This window comes from Rhinopithecus roxellana, chromosome 14 (assembly GCF_007565055.1).
Source record: "Rhinopithecus roxellana isolate Shanxi Qingling chromosome 14, ASM756505v1, whole genome shotgun sequence".
Classification (NCBI taxonomy): domain Eukaryota; kingdom Metazoa; phylum Chordata; class Mammalia; order Primates; family Cercopithecidae; genus Rhinopithecus; species Rhinopithecus roxellana.
This window is the reverse complement of record NC_044562.1, coordinates 43196407-43219617: the sequence shown is the minus strand read 5'-3', so window position 1 is coordinate 43219617 and position 23211 is coordinate 43196407. Positions and strand designations below refer to the sequence as shown.

Below are 23211 nucleotides of genomic sequence, written 5' to 3'. Positions count from 1 at the left end.
AGTTGACATGATATTGGCAAAGGTGAAATGAACACCTGGGTCTCTTAACTTCTAGTCTGTTTTTTCTTACATTATTATATGCTTTTATCATCATTTGGGTCTGTAAAATGTACTGAGCAGTCACCATGTGTTGAATTAAATGTTGTGTGCTATGAAGGGACACAATGAAATGAAAAGACATGGTGGCTTTAACCATGAAGCAAATTCCAGTAGGGAATGGTATTCCTATTCTTGCATTTTAGGAAATAGTATATCAAGAAATGGAAGTCTTTGAATTTGAAGGAAATTATTATCATGTAATATTGAATATGATTTTTCTCTTTTTAAACGTTCTCTGTGTCTCTTAGTTTTTTTACCTAGAGAATTCAGAAAGTTGACTTCAGAACTAGAACATATGTATTTTTAAATCCAAAGGTAATAAGATAAGCTTTTAATCATTTTTTAGAATGATTGTCAAGTTTGAAATTATAATCTTACATAGTATAACTATATAGTTTAAGGTTATAGTTACCGATGAATAAATTTGATAGGAAAAATATTCTTTTGGTATTTATACATATGTATTTATATTCTATAGTACACTCAGAAGTGAGGTGGGTATGCATTCCTGTTTGACCTCTGATGTCTCTGTCACCCTCTGCTTCGGGTGGTTATTAATATAGTGCCTAGTTTAACTATGAATGACTTTCACTATGAATGAATGCCTGTGATGTGTTGGGACATTGTTCAGGGAACTTGGGATATATCCGTAAGTAAATCAAAGATCTCTGCCTTTGTGAAGCTTACATTATAATTGGGTTGGCCAGAACTTTTTCATTCCCAAATCTTTTCTCTACTTCAAGTACTTCTCAGTTTGATGGTAATATAAAGCTTTCTTTTTGTTCTGTTATTTATCTCCATGGTAATGATGACTGCCTACTGAACTTAGTGCCAGCTCTGTCAGATTTATAAAACTGGTTAATGGGGCCAGGATTGTGAGTGGATGTGGCTTGTAAGATGAGGCATTTGTAAACAGGGTCTCAGAAAATAGTGTTGAATCTAAACTGAGCTCTGTTTAACTTTTTAATCATGGTTTAGTCACAGCTTACAGCTATGAGTTGAAAAAAAAAGGTGAATAATTTCTAAAAGGGCTAGTTTATTTTATGTGATTGAATACACGTGGGAGTAAGGAGGAGCGTGCTCTTACTCTCTTGCCCTCAGAGGAAAATTTCCACATTACGTATTTATTACCTACTTTAAAACCATTATTTTGTTACGTGAATACTTTTATGCTTTTGCTTTTTTTCACAGTATTTCTCTTAAACATAGGTCAATTCTGTATCCATGGGATCTGCACCCATGGATACATGGATCATTATTCCCTAAATAATACAGTACAGCTGTTTATATGGCATTTACGTTGTATTTGGTATTATAAGTAATCTAGAGATGATTTAAAACACATGGGAAGATGTGTGTAGGTTTTATTCAAATGCTATATCACTTTATATAAGGGACTTACTTGAGTGTCCATGGAGTTTGGTGTCACAGAGATTCCTGGAATCCATCCCCACATATATCAAAGGATGACTGTACTTAAATTTATTCTCTGATTTTGACATAAACTTGTGATTGAATTATGGGAAAATTTTTGTTGGAATTGGAATTAACATGTAAAAAGAATAATTCCAACTATGCAGTTTACATTTTTTTCCCAGTTGATGTTATTTTTTAAAATCTCCTTTTAAATAGGCATTCTATTGGAGATACCAAAGTTCCCTTCTGTCTTCAGTCCTGTGTAAAACCTTTGAAATATGCCATTGCTGTTAATGATCTTGGAACTGAATATGTGCATCGATATGTTGGAAAAGAGCCGAGTGGACTAAGATTCAACAAACTATTTTTGAATGAAGATGGTAAGAATTACATGAACATTGGTTGAAAAAAGAAATGTCTCATTTTCCTATGTAAATCTAAGTCATTTTAAACATTTTTTGATTAAAATTAAAAGTATTAATATTTGTCATGTGATTTCTATACCATCCATTGAGAGAGTTTCATTACCTGCTTTTAAAAATGATTATTTTAGGCATCTCATGCCACTGGGAAGTGGGCTAGGGAGAATATGAACTTCTCTTCATAACCACCTTTAGGGAAATAGAGTGAAATCTCAAAATGCCTGAGATTTGCTTTAAAATAATTTAGTTAAGGCAGCTGGGAGTGCTGGGTGTGATTATTACTACATGTTGGTAATTTTTGCAGCTAAATGATAGGTATATGGGTGTTTGTATATTATTCTCTCTACTTTAATATATGTTGTATATAGTACTTGAAAGTTTTATTGTGGCCCTGGTTGAGATAGTGAGGATAATGTTTTTTTTAGTGAGTGTTTTTACTTTTTCTCCTTAATAACATTAAAAAATTTGAAAGAAATGTTTTGTGTTTAATGCTTGAATAACAAATCTTATTGCTTTACAGGAATTCAAAAGAAAAGGGGAGGACAAAAGTAGTTAGTTTGATCTGATAGAGATTTTAAGTCTAAACATCATTTAGCTGAGTGCAAACTAGGTTAAACTATTCCCATGGTTTGGTTTCTGTTTTTTAATCTTTTAAGCATATGCTGTGTTTCTGATTGATGAGTTAAGATACAGAATTGAAGAAAGTGAGAGTGTAGGTTGTAGTAATGGCTGTGAGAGATACACTTTTACATACTTTTTTCTTTCTGCTGTATAAAAAATGAAATGTGCCTTATACTCATTATTTTATTAGTTTGTAAGATGAAGTCGTAAGACTGATATTTTCTTATGTTTCTCATCCTATTTATTTTGAGAGCAATTACATTTTCTTTCCCATTTTACCATAACCTTTTTATTCTGATGCTACATTTGGTTTTATAGACATTACCATAAATTAACAACTTTGATAAGGACATCATATGCAGAAGCACTTTATTTACTAAGCTCATTGACATTTAGATTTAATATTGAAAGAATTGATACTGTTATTCTAAAAATATCAAAGATTTTAAAAGAAAAATTTAATACTTTCCATGAACAACAAAGGAGAATAGATGTGTCTAGTGAATTGATTGATTTTGAGGAAGATACTTAAGAAAAAGAAAACAAATATAGTAATTTGAATGTTTAGAAGATTTCAGAAACAAAAGCAAATAAAATGGGCTTGGAGCAAATGAACTTAACAGAACAAGTAATGAATTTTTTTGCCATGTATATTTATGGTTTTAGAAATCATGAATTATTGATACTGTATTCTATATAAGAAAAAATAAGAAATCAGGAATTTAGAATTGTTTATAATAAGAATGAAACATAAAGTTTAACAAGAGATTTTGCCTCGATATTCATAGACGTTTTCTAAGCCTGAGCCAACACCATGAGTCTTGAAAGTAACGGTAAATACAGGCTTTACTATATTACACCTTCCTGAATTCTTACTAGAGCCTGTGCTCTTGAATCCTGATTTAGTTTAGCCCCAGCAAAAACAATTTGAAGATCTTGTTCATATTTAAAATTGCAAGGGTAAATTTTTGGTGAAACCATACACTTTTTGTGTGTATATGTACATATGTGTGTATCTAAAATAAATTTTTAAAAAATAAAAATATTAATGTTATACTAGCTTTGTAAGATTGTGATGATTTATTAAGACTAATAGGGATATAGTGCATAGAGAAATTGTAGTAGTTTTTTGTAACAGTAGTTATTTTTAATTTGTTTGTTTTTGAGACAGAGTTTCACTTTTGTTGCCTAGGCTGGAGTACAATGGCACGATCTCGACTCACCGCAACCTCTGCCTCCTAGGTTCAAGCGATTCTGCTGCCTCAACCTCCCGAGTAGCTGGGATTACAGGCATGCGCCACCACCCTGGCTAATTTTGTAGTTTTAGTAGAGATGGGGTTTCTCCATGTTGGTCAGGCTGGTCGCGAACTCCCAACCTCAGGTGATCTGCCCGCCTCAGCCTCCCAGAGTGCTGGGATTACAGACGTGAGCCACCGCGCCCGGCAGTAACAGTAGTTTTAAAATGTTTGCAGCATAGAAAGTTTTGGTAGGAGGTGACTGATATCTTTTATCATTATCAGTGAGCAAACAAGTTACTTTATGGAAATGTCAGTTTTGCAAACTACCATCTCCCAGGGAAGTCTTCTTTTTCTACCTTAGAGTGATCAGGTTAATCAACAAATTATTTATATAGCTTTCCTTGTCTGTATTGTTAACAGCTCTGGAGGGTACATGGGCTTTGGTTCTTGGAATAACTTTTCTGACTACAGGATACAGAAGACAGTTACATACTTCTAATACATGATGGGAGAAGACATACTTAAGCATTGAATATTGTTAGTTGTATTATCTTACAAGTATGTAATTGACAGGTGCCAAAATGTATGTGCTGATTATATGTATGGAGGATTGAGAAAGAAGAGGAGTTGAGTTAATTTACATGAGGATGACAGGTCTGAATTGATAGGATGAATTTAGGATGGTTGGGGAGAATGTGAGAGGGCACTGCACATTTTTTCCAGCCATCCACAATGGGCACTGCACATTCTTCGCAACCGTATATATCCCAACCAGATAGAGAATATTTTCTCTATATCTAGAGAATATATTGTAAATGTGTGTAATGTCAGATAATTGAGTTTCTTTAACTCCAGTTTTTACTTGGCACTGTAAAATTCCAGTATAATACCTAAAATATAAATATCCAAATTAAATTGGAAACCTTCTTTAATATTTTTTGTTCTTTAGTATATGTATTAGCAAACTTTGACTCAGCCTCACCTGTGAACAAAACCCTTGCAAAGTTCATATGCTTAGCAGCTTGAAAAGCTGCTTTTGATATAATATGAAAGAATGCTGTGTATTTTATTGCCTTTGGGGAAAATAAATACTTGTTAAAATTGATCAGTTTTTTTGCATTATAGTTTAAAACATGTCCATAAATTTCAGGTGTCACCCATGTCCATTTTGTTAGTATAACATGCTCTGGTATCTCATTACTTTAAATGATAGCCTTTATTAGTGTCATAGGTTATCTCTGCCATTCATAAATATTTTTAAATTAAAAATCCAAAATTAAACCCATCATCTCCATCTTACCTTAAAACAGAGCAGGATACAAGAAAATTTCACGGTCATAGGTCTTAGACCGAGGTTTTATACTGCAGTTAGGCTGGTGTTGTGTTACATTCTCTCTGGTGGGTTTCCAGATGTTCAGATGTCTGGCTTTTGAGCCAAAGGCAGAGTGAGCAATTACGTATGTCTGAAAATTGGGCTGTCATGCTGTAAAATGATTTAGTGTTCTTTAAACATCTTGAGTGTAGTTTATGTAGCATTTGCAGAGTGTTTATCATTTGGAAAATATTTAATACTCACATTTATGTGATACCGTTTGGAATACATAGATTAGCAGCCTTCTAGGACTGTAGAGTCTAAGCCTGATAACGTCAAAAGCTCTGAAATGACAGATAATGAACATCCATACAAATAAAAGTATAAAGTAATTTAACACAATCTGATTTCTAAATTCTTCTTTTCTCTCCACATGGGCTTTTCTTTCAGGTGGATAATATTTGGAACATTTTTAGGTTTTGGCCCCCTCATGCCACATAGTATTCTTCTGGAACAGCAAGTGTTCTCATTTTATGTGTTCTCAGAAAAATCAAACTTCTCTTAGTATAATTTGGAATAGGCAAATCTTGATTGTAATGATCAGATATAACACAAAGATTTTATTTTAACTTTTGGAACTGGGCATTATGAATACACCCAAAATGTATAATTTTTTTCTTTTTATTTACTTACTTTTAATTGACGGATAAAAATTGTGTATATGGTATACAACATAGTGATTTGAAATACATATGCATTGTGGAATGGATAAATCAAAGTAACATACTTCATATATTTATTTGTAATTAGAAGACAAAGTATGCTTTCTTGACAATTTTCAAGTACATATAATACTTGTTATTAACTACATCATGTTATAAAATAGATCTCTCGAACTTATTTCTCCTGTGTAACTGAAATTATGTATCCTTTGGCCAATGTCTGGCAATCCCTTCTCCCCCCCTCCCCCACTTCTGGTAACCACCAGGTAGATAAGTTAAGACATTGAGGTTTGCTTGTAAATAGATGTTTTCACTGTCCCCAACAGTTTTGTTTTTGGTGTTTGTGTCATGCAGTGAATGAGAATATAATCAGTTGAGTTTTTACATTCTTATTTATTGTAAGAATTAGGAGAAGAAATAGGAGTTTGGAAGAATATAAAGTTTTAAGTAACTTTAAAGTTATATAAGAAATACAAATAGCCGGGCGCGGTGGCTCAAGCCTGTAATCCCAGCACTTTGGGAGGCCGAGGCGGGCGGATCACGAGGTCAGGAGATTGAGACCATCCTGGCGAACACGGTGAAACCCCGTCTCTACTAAAAAATACAAAAAAAAATTAGCCGGGCGAGGTGGTGGGCACCTGTAGTCCCAGCTACTCGGGAGGCTGAGGCAGGAGAATGGCAGAGGCGGAGGGAGGCGGAGCTTGCAGTGAGCTGAGATCTGGCCACTGCACTCCAGCCTGGGCGGCAGAGCGAGACTCTGTCTCAAAAAAAAAAAAAAAAAAAAAAAAAAGAAATACAAATATACCTCCATTGTCAGGAAATAGAGAAAACCTAAAAATATCCCCTATAGGCTGTGCATGGTGGCTCATGCCTATAATCCCAGCACTTTGGGAGGCCAGGGCGGGAGGGTTGCTTGAGTCCTGGAGTTTGAGTCCAGCCTGGGCAACATAGGGAGATCCTGTCTCTGCAGAAAATAAAACATTAGCCAGGTGTGGTCTGTACCTGTGGTCCCGGCTTCTTCGGAGTCTGAGGCTGGAGGATCACTTGAGCCTGGGAGGTCAAGGCTTCAGTGAGCCATGATTATGCCACTGCACTTCAGCCTGGGTGATAGTCTGAAACTTTGGCTCTTAAAAAAAAATCCCTTACAATTTTATTATTCTATGTAAATCACTTGTTTGTGTTTTTAAATCCTTCTGTGTATGTGCTTGTATATAAAGATAAAAATAAAGCACTTAGAAAAAAGCAAAGTTGAGTTTACGTGAGCTGTGCTTTTTCCAAGGTTATTTTTAATATAGTAATATTACTCAAGTGCTTAAGTATTTGAAATAATGGTATTGCTTTTATATTTTACAGATAAACCACATAATCCTATGGTAAATGCTGGAGCAATTGTTGTGACTTCACTAATAAAGGTAAAATGTTGATGTTGCATTTTAACCTAGTAAACTTTTATTTTTTTAATAGCTAAGGCATAAAGATGATTCTGGGATTATTTATGTAGAATCGTGAAAAATTTTCTCTTGGTGTTAAGAAATTGTCTTATGGTATAGAGTTAGGATCTTTATTTCAAAATGAATGATGTAGTCATTTCAAGGCAAAATTAAAAACAGATGACTCATTATAAATTCCAACAATTATTTACTCTTGACTTGAAGATCTGGAAAATATTTAAAGTCTGCTGAAGAAAAGCATAGAGGGTTTTTAAAAAAATTTTTTTTTTAAGTTTCAGTAATTTTCCTTTCGTTTCCTTTTGACTCTCCTAGAATAAACAGTTACAAGTAGAATTAAAGGCATTTTACTGTATATTTGTTATTAGTATATGTAGGAACAAATGTTCTAGTACTTAAACTACGTTTACCCTCAAATTTTCTCAAGTCTTTGATACTCTCATGAGCTGAAATCACAATTTTTATTGGAACTTGTTTCATTTGGTTTTACTTAAATCATGCCATAATTAAAACAATTAAATAAGGCTTATTCCAATTATTAAGTTATATTTTCTTATGCTTTGAAATTTGCATTGTGAGGGTTTTTTTTTTTTTAGTGTTTGGTTTGCCTTAATAATTGGAAGATCTAGTATTTTAAAATAAGTATTTGAAAATGGTTCTTGTGTAATAGATTTTCAAATCATCACGATTTTAGATGTTTCAGATTTTTAATTTCTAATTATAAATTTTATTTATATTTAAATAAATTTTATTTATGTTTGGAACATTTGTATACTTTTTTGGTAAATCTGTGCCTATCTATTCCAAGTTAGAGGAAAGCATAACTACATGGCTTTGTAAATGCTTTACTGTGGATGAGGTACCCTGGTTACATGAAGGATATTTGAGTATAAATTATACCCTTGGCCCAGTTCACAAAACTTCATCTAATTTGTATACTAGAAATCCTTTCTTTTATGAGTTTTATATCTGTGAGAAAAAGCTTTAAAAATAGAAGGCTAGTTATCTTAAGAATCTATGTGTTTACTTGTTACTTCAAGGCAAATTCTTTGAAAGTATTGGCCCATTTGATTCTTATAACTCTAATGAAGTAGATATTATAGCTTAGTGTTTTTAAAATGTAACTAATTGTAATAGGCTATGGAGAAAGCTGTCAGTTTGAGGTGAAAGAAACTTGAAAATGCGATTATTTGCAAGGCACAGGCCCACCTTTAGGTAGCTTACTTCGTAGTATGGGATATGCAAAAGTAAATGGATCCTTATAAGAAAATCAGTAAATGCTGTGATGAGAGAAAAGCCTCATTAATAATTGCTTAGATTTGAACAAGTAACTTAAATTAGAAATAAGGAAAGTTACTATAATGCTTGATGAGAAAAACACCAAAATTGTTTCTTCCCAGAAAAATATCCACATACTATAATTTTACGTAAACTTCCAGGTGTTCACTACTCTTGGAGGCTGATCCATGGATCCTAGTTTAAGAACTCTTAAACCGGAGAGAAATGAACATACAGTACGCATAGTCTCAAAAAGGGGTTTATGTAAATAATTAATAGAAGACTTCCTTAACTGCACATAGTTAAAAATCTTTCATTTAATGATTCATGGGTTTAACAGACTACACCGAAATGCTGCATGTGGGAATTGCATATCTGGTTATCATATCACACTATCATTTCATTAGTTTCACTTGCCATGTTTAGTCATGAGCCATAAACTGTATATTGAGTTACATTGTAGTATGAGCGATTAGAAACAAAGTTAAAAGATGTGTACAACATAAGTGTGGTTCAGTGTTCAACAATGCAAAAAATTTTTTTTTTTTTTTTTTGAGACGGAATCTTGCTCTGTTTCCCAGGCTGGAGTGCAGTGGCCGGATCTTGGCTGGCTGCAAGTTCCGCCTCCCGGGTTTACGCCATTCTCCTGCCTCAGCCTCCTGAGTAGCTGGGACTACAGACGCCCGCCACCTCGCCCGGCTAGTTTTTTGTATTTTTTAGTAGAGACGGGGTTTCACCCTGTTAGCCAGGATGGTCTCGATCTCCTGACCTCGTGATCCACCCGTCTCGGGCTCCCAAAGTGCTGGGATTACAGGCTTGAGCCACCGTGCCCGGCCGCAAAAATTTAATTGAGTCATCTTGTACCTACAAATTTGATCAGTAGTTTTCATAAAAATTTAAATCTATTGGCAAAGTTGGAAATGAGGCTTCAGGATATGGTTTATATTTAAGGTCACTTTCTCCTGAGTTTTTGTTTTGTTTTTAGCATGTGTTTCTCAAGTGCTTTTTTTTTTTCTTTTAAGTGAAGTTCATACAAATCTTGGAGAGGAAAGCCTAATGTAACCCTATGTAAAATTGAATGCCCCATAATGTGTAATATTTTTCTTAGAATCTTTTAGGGAAAGGATTAAATTCATATAAATATCTATAATGTGATCTCTGCAAATTGTATGATCACATTGTATTTATAAATTGGTATTGGTTTGAAATTTAGGTAATAAAACCATAGCCAAAAGGGCTTAAACATTGTCAAACGCAGTTCTCTTATTTTATATAACTGAGGAAGCTGAGAACCTGGCAAGGTTGTAACAGCAGTAGAATTGGACTTGAACTAAATCTCCTGATATTCAATTTGCTGTTAATACAATTCACTCTGCCATATTTAACCTAGGTGTTTGCTATTTCTCTTGATGACATCTTTAATTTTAATTAGCATAGTTATATTGTCCAAAATGCAGAAGTACTATTTTCTTAATTTGAACTGGTTCAAACAATAGCAATTTATTGGTTTAAAGGTTGTATCTCATTTGATAGCAAATGTTATGTAGTCATTCTTTGGACATTAGTCAGTAAAGAAACAGGCCCTTTTCCAAGGTGCTTGCATCTGAGTACCCAAAGCCACGGATACTTCACCATGGCTACTAGAGGTGAATTCTGTTTTTAGCTCTTTTAATTGATGACCTTAAGACTATTTGTGATTTTTTTTTCTTTCAAAATTCAGGAATTTATCATGGTGCCATTAAAATCATTTTCTTCATGTTACTTCCCCACCCCAAAATTAAGTAGAGTCTTTAGTAAGACTCTTGATTTCATAATTTTGTAGTATTGATATTTTTTCCTTGTAGGATTGGTGGTGATCCTCAGGAAATGGGGGAAGAGGCAGAGCAAATGTTCAAAAGGATTAGCAGATTGTGGAAAAAAGGAGAATTTGGACAGAAGGAGCCTGTTGCATAAATTCTTAACTACTAAGCTTATAGGAAAACTACAATATTTAAAATTTTAAACAAAGCTATATAGGTAAATACCTTTTTAAAAACAAATGTAATTTTATACTTAAAATGCACATAATTTTTAAAATCATAAGGGTACTATACTGCCTCTCTTCTTCTCTGTGGTAGCTACTAACTTTAAAGCAATACTTTTTGTTGTAATCTGTTTTATTTGGGATGGTGATAATGTGTGATTGCTTGATTAAAAGGAAAGAATAAAAATAAATTTGAAAGAAACATTTATTTTTATACGACATAGCAGTATCCTTACATTTTTATTTTTTGTCTTTTCACTGGTAAAAATTTCACCTAGTTTTAGTTTAAAAGTTAAGATCTGGTGGTAACTTAAGATAGGAAAATGAGGACAACATACTGCAAAATAATTGCCACACATGCTTTTTCATGTTAGGAATAGTAAAAGTTACACTGTCTTCTGTGTTTTTACCTCTTAGAGTTTTTTGTTTTTTAGAGACAAGGTGTCTGTCTGTTGCCCAGTCTAAGTGCAGTGGTATAGTCATAGCCCACTGCAGCCTCAAACTCCTGTGCTCAAGTGATCCTGCCACCTCAGGCTCCAGAATAGCTGAGACCACAGGCACATGCCACCATGCAGGGCTAATTCTTTATAAAGATGGGGTCTTGCCATGTTGCCCAGGCTGGTCCCCAACTCCTGGCCTAACGTGATCCTCCCAGTTTGGCCTCCCGAAATGCTGGGATGACAGGCATGAGCCACTCTACTTGGCATGCCTCATTCTAGTGGTAGTTTCCAGTTTTTGTCATTTAAAGAAGCTCAGTTTTCTTTTTAATCAAAAGTATTTTTGAATTTTAAAAATTAGGGTTTTTTTTCTTTAAACAATTTGTAATCGTACTCATTGAAAATCAAGACAAGCTTAGTTAATGTGTATGTAATGTTCAATTTGGTCGTGTTAGCAATAGCCTGTTAGGTATGCTTATAAGACATGGTTTGCTTATAAGAGTGGTTTGTGACTCTGAGAGTAATGCATGATGCCTTGGACTGGCAACTTTCAGAAGACAGGATTATATTGGTTTATGTACTTCACGTTTATATCAGTGTATGCTTTAGCTTTTTTTGTTTAAGTGAAAGGTAGAGCATTTATTGTCAACTAAAAATTGTTTTGTTAACTTTATTTTTAGGGTTAATCTATGAAAATACTAGATCTAGAAAAACATTCTTTTTTACCCGGAGTGTCTTATTTTTTATTTTCCCAATACTCTTTAGCTTTAAACCATTTTCAATCGTAAGATTAAATTAAGAATATTTCATAAAATCATTTTTAGTTACCTCTTTTTGCCTTTTCCTCTGTGATGTCTAATTTTTAATTGGCTTGCACCTCCATACTTTATGAATGGAATCAAGTGCGATACTTACAAAATAACTCTGATTGATGCATTGACTTTAAATGAGCCATTTTAGTATTAAATTTATTGACAGATGTCCTTGTTAACAGTATTTTTCATCTGTGTTGTAAAGTATAATACATGAATCAATTCATAAATATGTTGTAAAAAACTGTATAACAACACTGCAATATAGTTACATTAATTTTTTAATAGATAACGTTAAAACTCAGTGGTGCTTTATCAAATTTTCATTTATATAGTATTCTTCAAAGGAATGTAAATTCTGTAACTTGACAGGCATATTTACGGAAAAATTTGTATAGTTTTCTAGTATCAGTATCTGGTTACCCTTTTCAAACAACCCATATGGGTTTGTTTTTTTAAAATCATTTGGTGAGTGGATTAGAAATTTTGATAAGTATATTTCTTCCAATTTGGTTTATTTTAAAAATGTTTCTACTCTATTTACTACAAATGATTATAACTTTTTCAAAAATAATACAATATCTAATAATGCTCATACAGTGATCTTCAAACTGGGATAAACATATCTTTGGATTCCATACTTGGAATTCTTTCCAAGGAATAAAGGGGCATTGATAGTTTTAAGATAAGTCAGTTTCAAAATCTGTTTCTATATGCACCTTTAAAAAAATTAATCTGCCTTTAGTCCAGGTGTCCTCCTATTTTCCAAAAGAAAGACATAGTTCTCATGTCTTTCAAATTTTAGTACAGTGCACAGCTTCAGGTTGTAAAAACCTCAGCCCACCAGCAAAAGAGGACATTTTGAAATATTAGAGTCAGTGTTGTTAAGGAAGGTGAACCATTGTAATGACTGGTAATAAGTCCTGTTGTATACTAGGTTGTTTCCAGTTCTTTGGTTTCAACAAAATCGAAAGAGAATCTGAGTAAGTTGTCGGTAAATAAGAGCATTAGCATAATTTTTGAGGATAGAGTACTGTATGACTTTTGGCATGTAATGAGCTGGAGGCATGTAAAGAACTGAGTAACACTGCTATAATAAAACTTTTAAAATTTCAGTGTACTTATCTATTATAAGCAAAGTTTCTCAATTCACACATCTGTAAAAATTAAAAATAGGAAGAGAATTAGTCCTGAGTTCATTCTAGCAATAGAAGAGATCCACTGATACATGAACTAAAAATCAATGAGTGTTTCAAATGGGAAAGAAAAATACTCAAAAGGAAAATCTTGCAAATTAGTGTGGGAAATTATTAGCAAATAAATATTTTTCCTTTAATTTTTTATTGTGAAAAAATTCAAACATATATAAAATAGACGAGTATGACCAGCTCTCATATATGCATGCCCAGCTTTTATTTTTGTTAACATCTGTTTCTCCACCCAGCTCACCCTACTACTCCATAATGATGAAGAGAATGGGTTTTTATCATTTTTAGTTTTGATTTTGCATTGGGGGTGGTTTACTCTCTTTTGTATATGTAGGCATGTGCTTTTCCTAAGAGCTTTGCAAATAAACGTTTTACTGTAACTTTTTCAGAATTAATGTGACATGTTAATGATTATTAGATCTCATCAATCCTTGGGGTACATGAAGTCTTTCCAAGAGATACACAAGCAGATATATTTTATTGACTTAAGTTAAATGCCATTTCCAGGGTAAATTATATGAACAAATAATAATCAAATGCCTTTACATTTAAATGGGAGAAGTTTTGGGGAGAAACATTCTTTAGTCAATGCACTTATTCAATACAGGCATACCTCAGAGATATTGCAGATCACCTAACTAAAGTGAAGATTGCAAAAAAGCACGTCATACTAATTTTTTTATTAACCAATGTATACAAAAGTTGTGTTTATACTGTAATCTAGTAAGTGTGCAGTAGTATTGCATCTAAAAAAAAAAATACCAGTGTGAATACCTTAAGTAAAAAAAAATTTTATAGGTAAGAAATGCTAAGGAGCATCTGAGCCTTCAGTGAGTTCTAATCTTTTTGCTGGTGGAAGGTCTTGTCTTGATGTTGATGATTACTGACTGATAAGGGTGGTGGTTGCTGAAGATTGGGGTGGCTGTGGCAATTTCTTAAAATAAGACAACAATAAAGTTGCCACATCAATTGATTCTTCCTTTTATGAAAGATTTCTCTGTAGCACGCAATGCTCTTTGACAGCATTTTATTCAGAGTAGAGCTTCTTACAAAATTGGAGTCAATCCTCCAAAACCCTGCCGCTGCTTTATGAACTAAGTTTATGGAATGTTCTCAATCCTTTGTTGTATTTCAATGATATTCAGAGCATCTTTACCAGAAGTAGTTTTCATCTCAAGAAACCACTTTCTTAGTTCACCCATGAGAAGCAACTCCTCATGCGTTCAAGTTTTATCATGAGATTGCAGCAATTCAGTCATATCTTTAGGCCCTACTTTCAATTCTAGTTCTCTTGATATTTCCATCACATGTGTAGTTACTTCCTCTGCTTGGACTCCTCAGTCATCCATGAGGATTGGAATCAACTTCATTTGAACTCCTGTTAATGCTGATATTTCGACCACCTATGATCATGAAAGTTCTTAATGACATTTAGAATGGTGAATCTTTTCCAGAAGATTTTCAATTTACTTTGCCCAGATCTATCAGACAAATCACTGTTATTGCAGCTATTGCCTTATGAACAGTGTTTCTTAAATAGTAAGACTTGAAAGTTGAAATTACTCCTTGATCCCACAGAATGGATGCTGTGTTAGCAGGCATGAAAACAACATTATGCTCCTTGTACATCTCCATCAGAACTCTTGGGTGACCAGGTGTGTTGTTAGTGAACAGTAATATTTTGAAAGAAATTTTTTTTTTTTTTTTTTTCTGGCTGGTCTTGGTGGCTCACACCTGTAATCTCAGCACTTTGGGAGGTTGAGGTAAGAGGATTGCTTGAGCCAAGGAGTTCAAGACCAGTCTGCTCAATATAGTGAGACTCCCATCTCTATTAAAAACAAAATCTTTTTTTGAGCCGTAGGTTTCAACAGTGGGCTTAAAATATTCAGTAAACAATGTTGTAAACCGATGTGGTCCAATCCAGGCTTTGTTATAAGCCCAGGCAGGGTAGATTTAGCTTAATTCTTAAGGACTCTAGGATTTTTGGAATGATGAATGAGCATTGGCTTCAACTTAAGGTTACAAGCTGCCTTAGCCCCTAACAAGTCAGGCTATCCTCTGAAACCAGACATTAACTTCTTCTCTTTGGCTATGAAAGTCATAGATGTCATCTTTCAATGAAAGGCTGTTTCATCTACATTTAAAATCTGTTGTTAGTGTAGTCACTTTCATCACTGAAGTTAGGTAGATCTTCTGGATAACTTGCACCTTGTGCATCAGTGCTTGCTGTTGTTTCACCTTGTTCTTTTATGTTATGGAGATGGCTTCTTTCCTTAAACCTCATTAATCAACCTCTGCTAGCTGCAAACCCATTTCTGCAGCTTCCTCACTTCTCTCAGCCTTTATAGAATTGAAGAGAGTTAGGGCTTCGTTCTGAATTAGGCCTTGGCCTAAGGGATATTGTAGCTAGTGTGATTTTTTTTTTTTTTTTAATCCAGGCCACACAAACTTTCTCGATGTTACTGGTTATGCTGTTTTGCTTTCCATCATTCATGTGTTCACTGAAGTAGCGTTTTTAATTACCTTGAAGAACTTCAAGAAATGCAAAGGAAATTTTGCATTTACAACTTGGCTAACTGTTTGGTGCAAGAGGCTCAACTTTTGGTCTGTTTTGACTTTCAACATGCCTTTCTTACTAAGCTTAGTAATCATTCTGGCTTTTTGAAAGTGAGAGTTGTACAACTCTTCCTTTCACTTGAACGTTTAGAGGCCATAGTAGGGTTATTAATTGGCCTGTTTTCAGTATTGTTGAGTCTAGAAATAGGCGGTCCCAAGAAGAGGGAGAGAGATGGGAATGGACAATCAGTGAAGCAGTCAGAACATATACAACGTTTATAGGTTAAGTTTACCATTTTACATGGACATGGCTTGTGGCACCCCAAAACAAGTATAATAGTAAGCAAAAATGACTGATCACAGATACCCATAAGACATGTAATAATTATCAAAATGTGACACAGAGATGTAAAATGAGCACATACTGTTGGAAAAATGGTGCCAGTAGATTTACTTGATGCAGGGTTATCACAAACCTTCAATTTCTTAAAAAATGCGTATCTTGAAACACAACGAAGAAGCTCAATAAAATGAGGTATGCCTGTATTTTGTTTTGCTCTATTTACATAATCTGTCTAGAGAATGTTGAGTACCCAAAATGTTATACTGTATAATGCTAGACATTGGTAAATACCAGTTGTTTCTTAAAAACAACGTAAGAGCAAAACTTAATTGTGCTTTAATTTAGTAAAGTCACAAAATAGACCAATTATGTGACCATAGTCTAGAGTTGAATGGTTTTTATTTTTGTATATTAAACATGACAGCCCAATGAAGACAACTTGTAAGAGTTTTTGTAGGGTACAGTTTAGTTCACAGAATGAAAGTTCATCGTAACTTGTTTATTTTACATTGATTGTTTAACCAGTAATTATCCATATGACATCCCAATGCAAATGCTGACATCCGTTTCCAAAAGAGTTGTTTTTTTGTGCTTTTTCTAAGGTTACCAAGGTTTTTGTGGTTTAAATGTTGTTACATATTTTACAGCATTAGGATCTATGGAATATTTTGACAACTGCAACAGTTCAATGAAGTTGGTAATTTCTTCTTTTAATTATTTTTCATTGAACAGCTTTGGAGTTACATTTCTACATTTTGATTTCTGGTATATTATAAGGAAAGAAAAAATTATGTCAAAGGATACTTTAGAGAAAATACACAGTTAGTGATTACAATATGGCTGTAACTAAATTATCCTTAATCTTGTTGAAGTTTTGTTAATGCCTAATTTTGATGAGATAGTATGGTGTTCCTTCTGGCTACTGATTGTATAAATGTGATTGCACATCTTTCTTAAATAAGTTGATTTGTAGGTTTTCACATATTGTCAGCCACACTCTAATCCTCTTATAAAGAATGAACCTGGCTTTATTCAATTAAATAATTCTCTGATACAGGTTTTCCTCCCATAATATTTTAAAGTATAATGTTTTGGATTTTTTTGAGGGTAAAGTAAAAAAAAAAAATGTGTTTTAAAAACTTTAGTTGTCAAATTATTTTATTTTAAGCCTATTTTAGAAATTAGAGATGTATTGTTTCTTTTGGGTGCATATCACCAATTAATACGTTTGATTTCAGATCTACAACTTACTGCTTTGTAAACTTCGCCGAGGTAAAATGAAACCATTTGGCTACTTGAACTGATCTACGTTACATAGGTTTTTCCTATTGACATTTGCAGTAGATAACATGTCAGAAATGAAAGTGATGAAACAATACATCTTCCATACTCTGAATTGGCATAATGCTAAATACAATAGAAGCTAATTTTTTAGACTGTGAAATATAATTTTTTTTAGTTCAAATATTATTATAACAATTGAGAGCTATTAAGAATAGAGCTTTCTCCACAGTAGTAAAATGTAACCAGAATGTTTGCATATACTGGAATTATAAAAGATTAGTTTTGCAGCATAACTCATTTTTCTAACTCTAATAATAAAAGATTTAATAAAATACAAATAGATTTTTCTTAATTGAAATATTTTATATATACTTAATTCTTTTCGAAGGGTGAAACTTTATTTTAAGTTTTTTAAAATACAAGATTAAGTAACACATTTTAGCAAAATTATGTACTGTCATGAAAGATAAGGGAATTTCATGGTAACTTGTAGTTAAATTTCTGTAACTTTGGGTTGGGTAAAGATATACTTAAAATAAAGCATTCCCTTTGTATTTCTGATGCATCTCGACAACATATGGGTATTAAATAACATGTAAAAAAGTTTATATAAATGTTAAATTACTTTAGAACTATTTCCTAGATTTAAAAATACTAATGCAGTATATTATAACGGTAGCTGTTTGAAATTTTGATATTAGCTTGAAACTTAACTCTGGTGGTACCTATATTAACATATTTATGTCTCTTATCTTTTTGCAGCAAGGAGTAAATAATGCTGAAAAATTTGACTATGTAAGTGCAACATGTCATTCAGTTTTCATGCCACATTTTCTATATATTTGTTTTTTGATTACTAATTCCTAATTTTGGTTTATAGGTCATGCAGTTTTTGAATAAGATGGCTGGTAATGAATATGTTGGATTCAGTAATGCGACGTGAGTGTTTTAAATGCTGTTTTGTTACGTAAAAACACACATTGTATTTAGAATTGATCTGCTCTCTTTTCATTAGAGGGAAATGAATAATTTCTAAATTACCTGACAGAAACACTTAAAAATACATTAAATAGTTTTGACAAATTTCTTATAGGTAATCATACAATCAGAAGAGACCCCAAGTTTATGTCAAATTACTGGTGCTTATTCAATTTTATCTTTGCTTATAATACCTGTTTTACCTCTCTTCTATTTCTGTTCCAGGCTATCTGGATTTTTACCCCAATTTTTTATTTTAAAATTTGTCAGTCTATAGAAAAGTTGAAAAAATAAATCTTTTACTTATATTTTACTTATATATATATTTTTTTTTTTTGGAGACGGAGTCTCGCTCTGTCACCCAGGCTGGAGTGCAGTGACCGGATCTCAGCTCACTGCAAGCTCTGCCTCCCGGTTCCCACCATTCTCCTGCCTCAGCCTCCCGAGTAGCTGGGACTACAAGCGCCCGCCACCTCGCCCGGCTAGTTTTTTGTATTTTTTAGTAGAGACGGGGTTTCACCATGTTAGCCAGGATGGTCTCGATCTCCTGACCTCGTGATCCGCCCGTCTTGGCCTCCGAAAGTGCTGGGATTACAGGCTTGAGCCGCGCCCGGCCTATATTTTCTAATATTTTCTCTTACTTGCTTTTTCTCAACCTCCGTCTCTTTAGATAGATAAAAATATGTATGTATACCTCTGAATACAAATATGTAAATATGTATGTACATAGATTTTTTTTCCCTAAACCATTTCAAATTAAGTTGTAGACATCATGATACCTCACCCTTGAATAAGAAAGCACAAACAGTCTAAGAATAAGGACATTCTCCTACATAACCACAATATCATTAACACATGTAAGAACATTAATGTTAATTTTAAAATATCATGACATTAATCAATATGTAAATGTTCCCATCTCTTCCCCAAGTGTCTTGACAACTTTTATTATTATTTTTTAGATTCAGGAACAAATCAAGGTTCTTACATTGTATTTATTACGATGTCTGTTTTGTCTTTTTACTTAGAACAGTCCCTCTGCTCTAGATCTTTGATTTTAAAAATTTTTATATGGGCTTTTATTTATTTATTTATTTATTTTTTGAGACGGAGTCTCGCTCTGTTGCCCAGGCCAGAGAGCAGTGGCGCGGTCTCGGCTCACTGCAAGCTCTGCCTCCTGGGTTCACACGTTCTCCTGCCTCGGCCTCCCGAGTAGCTGGGACTACAGATGCCCGCCTCTGCGCCCAGCTAATTTTTTTGTATTTTTAGTAGAGACGGGGTTTTACCATGTGAACCAAGATGGTCTCAATCTCCTGACCTTGTGATCCGCCCGTCTCAGCCTCGCAAAGTACTACGATTACAGGCATGAGCCACCGCGCCCAGCCATGGGCTTTTATTTTTAAAGAGTGCAGGCTGCTTGTTTTATAGACCAGGGGTTGCTGACTTTTTCTTTGAAGGACCAGACAGTAAATAATTTATGTTTATGGACCATACTGTCTGTATTGTAACTTCTCAGTTCTGCTGTTTAGTAGAAAAGCAGCCATAGACAATACGAGGCTGTGTTCTGAAAAACTTTATAAAAACAGGCAGCAGGCCGTATGGTGGATGTTTCCCATTTTGTATTTGTCTGATTGGTTCCTTGTCATTAGAAACATTATTCTGTTAAACATTATTGTAATATTATTATGTTTTAGCATGTATACTACTATTTTATTCTTATTTTGCACTTCTTGCTTTGCATTTCAGGGGTAAACATTGTAAGGTTGCATGCCTTCCCAACATTAATTCATCAGCTTAAGTATCTTTTCCAGGAAGTATTCCATGAATCTCAACTTGGCTCTTTTCTGTGCTCTCCTATTACCATATTTTATCAGACTTATTACATGTCTCTCTTTGCCCCATAATTACCATTAGACTCTGCCCTCCTTAAGACCTAGATGGAATGTTGTGTCTTCTAGTTCATTTCTGTATGCATGTTATCTGGCAGATAATAGGCAGTTGAGATAGTGTTGAAGAACTATGTGTCAGTCACTTTGGTAATTGCTGACTAGTCATTTATCTAAACTATGTTGATTTTTTTTTTAAAGTATGGCAAATTGATAAGAGTTTGAAATGTTAAAATGGACAATTAGAAGGGGCTGTCCACCTCAGAGATATAAAGAACATTACCCACAGTTCCTCTATTAATCGGCAGCCTTTTAGACTTGTAGGGTAATTCTCAAATATGATGCAAATTAAATCTGTCTAAATCAAAACTCATTCTTTCTTTCCAAACTGCTCTTTGCTCTACAGATAGATCCCTGTGTCAGTTAATATTATCATCCTCTCAGGCTATGTTAGAAATTCAGGCTTTGTATCAGTCTTTACTCTGTCTCTCCTTTTCCTTATCAGGTTGGAAGATTATCCAACTACTTGCATGTTTGATCATACCTCTCCTTTTATTCCTATCCCAGCTGCCTAAATTCAGGCTTTTGTAGCTCTCATTACAGTATTCTCTTAATAGATCAGTCATCGCTGCTTTTTCCCCTTTTTCAAACTGATGTCAGTTATCTTTCTAAAATGTAGATCTGATTAGGTAACTTGTTTGAAAGCCCTCAGGCTTTTGTTTTGTGGGTAGTAAGGAGCTGTTACATTATTCGGCATTATTGATTTTGATAATTTGGTCCCAGTCTCCTTCCTTTGTTTGATGTTTTCCCCCACTTCTCCATGTGCTGTTTCCTGGTTACATCAGAATATTTGCCGTTCTTCAGTGGAGCCCTGTCCATATACTTTTCTAACTGTTCATGCTGCATGGAATTTGCCAGTGCCTAGGCCTCGATGGTCTCGATGTACCCTGAAATGTGTTAGTCCATTGAGTCCTGCAAGATCCATTTTGTGTTTCCCACTCTCAGTGAAAATTCCATGATTATGTCAAGTTCCCTGATTATGTCAATTAAAATGGACTTTTATTGTACTTTTGGGTAGCCAGAGGATTCTGCAGTTTTTCAGTGTATTTTAATGGTAGAAGATTTGAGAATTTTAAAATTAGCCTTTTTGTTTACAAAATATGAAGACTTGAATGGGCCTGATTCATTTCAGTCATTTTATAGCCAAGAAAATGAAGATTGAAAGAATTACCACTTAAATGACTTGTCCAAAGCTACACAAATAGCCTGTTGACAGAATTAATTGGAACTCTGTAGTCCTAAATCTTAGTTCAGTATTCTTCATGCTGTACATTGCTATACAAATGAAATTATGAACAATCACACTTTTAAAGAAAGTACATAGAGCAAATTTTCTTGTTTTTTTCTTCTTCCAGGTTTCAGTCTGAAAGAGAAAGTGGAGATCGAAATTTTGCAATAGGATATTACTTAAAAGAAAAGAAGGTTTTTAAATTTTTGTTTCCCTTTCAAATTATTCTTTCATTTAATAAAATACCTGAAGATGTATGCTAAGAATTCAACAATAGCCTTTAAGCAACTACCTATTACTATTTAAGGTGCAGAAGTTTTTGCAGAGTGCTCTTGAGTCAGTATTATCAAATTGTTAATGTTATTATTACATTGATTTGTATCTGGCAGTATTTAAATATTTGACTAATTTTATTTATTAATACAAATTTTGTTTGAGGTTTAGTCTAATTTTTCAAAAGCATAATAATACCTGATTAGTGTTAACTACTCTTGATTTTTTTAAGTGGCTGGTCTAGTAACTTCATTTATACATCGAGAATCATTTTATCATTGTCAGTTAAACTATTATCTAAAAACTTAAATGATGTGATAAAATTTTGCTTTTTTGTTTCATGTTTATACTCTTTTAGAAGTTACATGCTATTTTATTAATTGAAATGAAACACTTGTGTACATTTGAAATTTTTCGTGTATTTCTCTACTTATGTGCATTCCTGTGTGCCTGAATTTTTAATTGCCTTTCTATTTTTTCAGTGTTTTCCAGAAGGCACAGACATGGTTGGTATATTAGACTTCTACTTCCAGGTAATTTAATTATATAAATTGTATATATAAATGGATGTGTTGGCTGGGCACAGTGGCTCACGCCTGTAATCCCAGCACTTTGGGAGGCCAAGGTGGACGGATCATGAGGTCAAGAGATCGAGACCATCCTGGCCAACATGGTGAAACCCCATCTCTACTAAAAATACAAAAATTAGTTGGGTGTGGTGGTGTGTGCCTGTAGTCCCAGCTACTCGGGAGGCTGAGGCAGGAGAATTGCTTGAACCTGGAAGGCTGAGGTTGCAGTGAGCTGAGATTGCGCCACTGCATTCCAGCCTGGTGACAGAGTGAGACTCCGTCTCAAAATAAGTAAATGGATGTGTCACATTATGCAAAATATAGGTGTCTCAGAAATCTTGGTTCTAGGCCATGAGAAAATACATTTTTCATTGACTTTAAAAAATGTCTTCATAAAAGGCAGTCTTATGTCCATGTTGCCTAAAATATCATGCCTCAAAATGTAATAGGGACAATTTTTCCTGTAAACATATTGAAGAATTGTCAAAAATAATGTACACTCCCAGAAATTGACACTCCTAATTATAAACTGAACTCTAAATTTTTTGTAGCTTTTACATTTTGTTTGGGAAAAGTCTTTTTTTTTTTTTTTTTTAAATAATCAGAGGGCTCTTATTAAGCTTTAAAAAGCGTCGGTGTCTCAGCTGACTTGGTATCTTGTAATTTCTTTGTTACTACTCTATCCTGTCTTAACTGGTGCTAGTTCATTTCTGCAGGTCGTATGTCGGGCTTTCTTCTAAGTTAGAGTAGCTCTCAATATTGAGGGGGTGGGACTGGGCAAGAGGGACCATGTTATACACAGTGGGCTGTGGTATAGAACTCAATTTAGAATATCTCTCACCCACATTTTCAGTTCAATTTATTCTTGCAGATTAAACACAGTTGGTGCCACTGATGGGACTGTAATGTGAAGCCACATAGGAGGCTACATTATTGTTAATTTCTAGTTCACTTTACATTTGCCTGTCTTTACTTTTAAAGGTTCCTTAATTTTAACC

At 33.9% G+C, this 23211-nt stretch overlaps 1 protein-coding gene across 4 annotated transcripts in view; it reads left to right on the top strand.

The window, feature by feature from the left end:
* Nucleotides 1-23211, top strand: part of GLS (glutaminase) — an 86799-nt gene that overhangs the window by 23272 nt on the left and 40316 nt on the right. For 3 of the 4 annotated variants that reach the window (XM_010379756.2, XM_010379757.2, XM_030915970.1), the window contains exons 6-11: nt 1732-1895; nt 7184-7242; nt 17982-18014; nt 18100-18158; nt 21499-21565; nt 22127-22177. In XM_010379756.2, the coding sequence (XP_010378058.1) occupies nt 1732-1895; nt 7184-7242; nt 17982-18014; nt 18100-18158; nt 21499-21565; nt 22127-22177 (433 nt within the window). Of the gene's footprint in view, nt 1-1731; nt 1896-7183; nt 7243-14830; nt 16629-17173; nt 17208-17981; nt 18015-18099; nt 18159-21498; nt 21566-22126; nt 22178-23211 lie in introns of those variants that run through there. The other variant, XM_030915972.1, reaches the window with a different exon arrangement.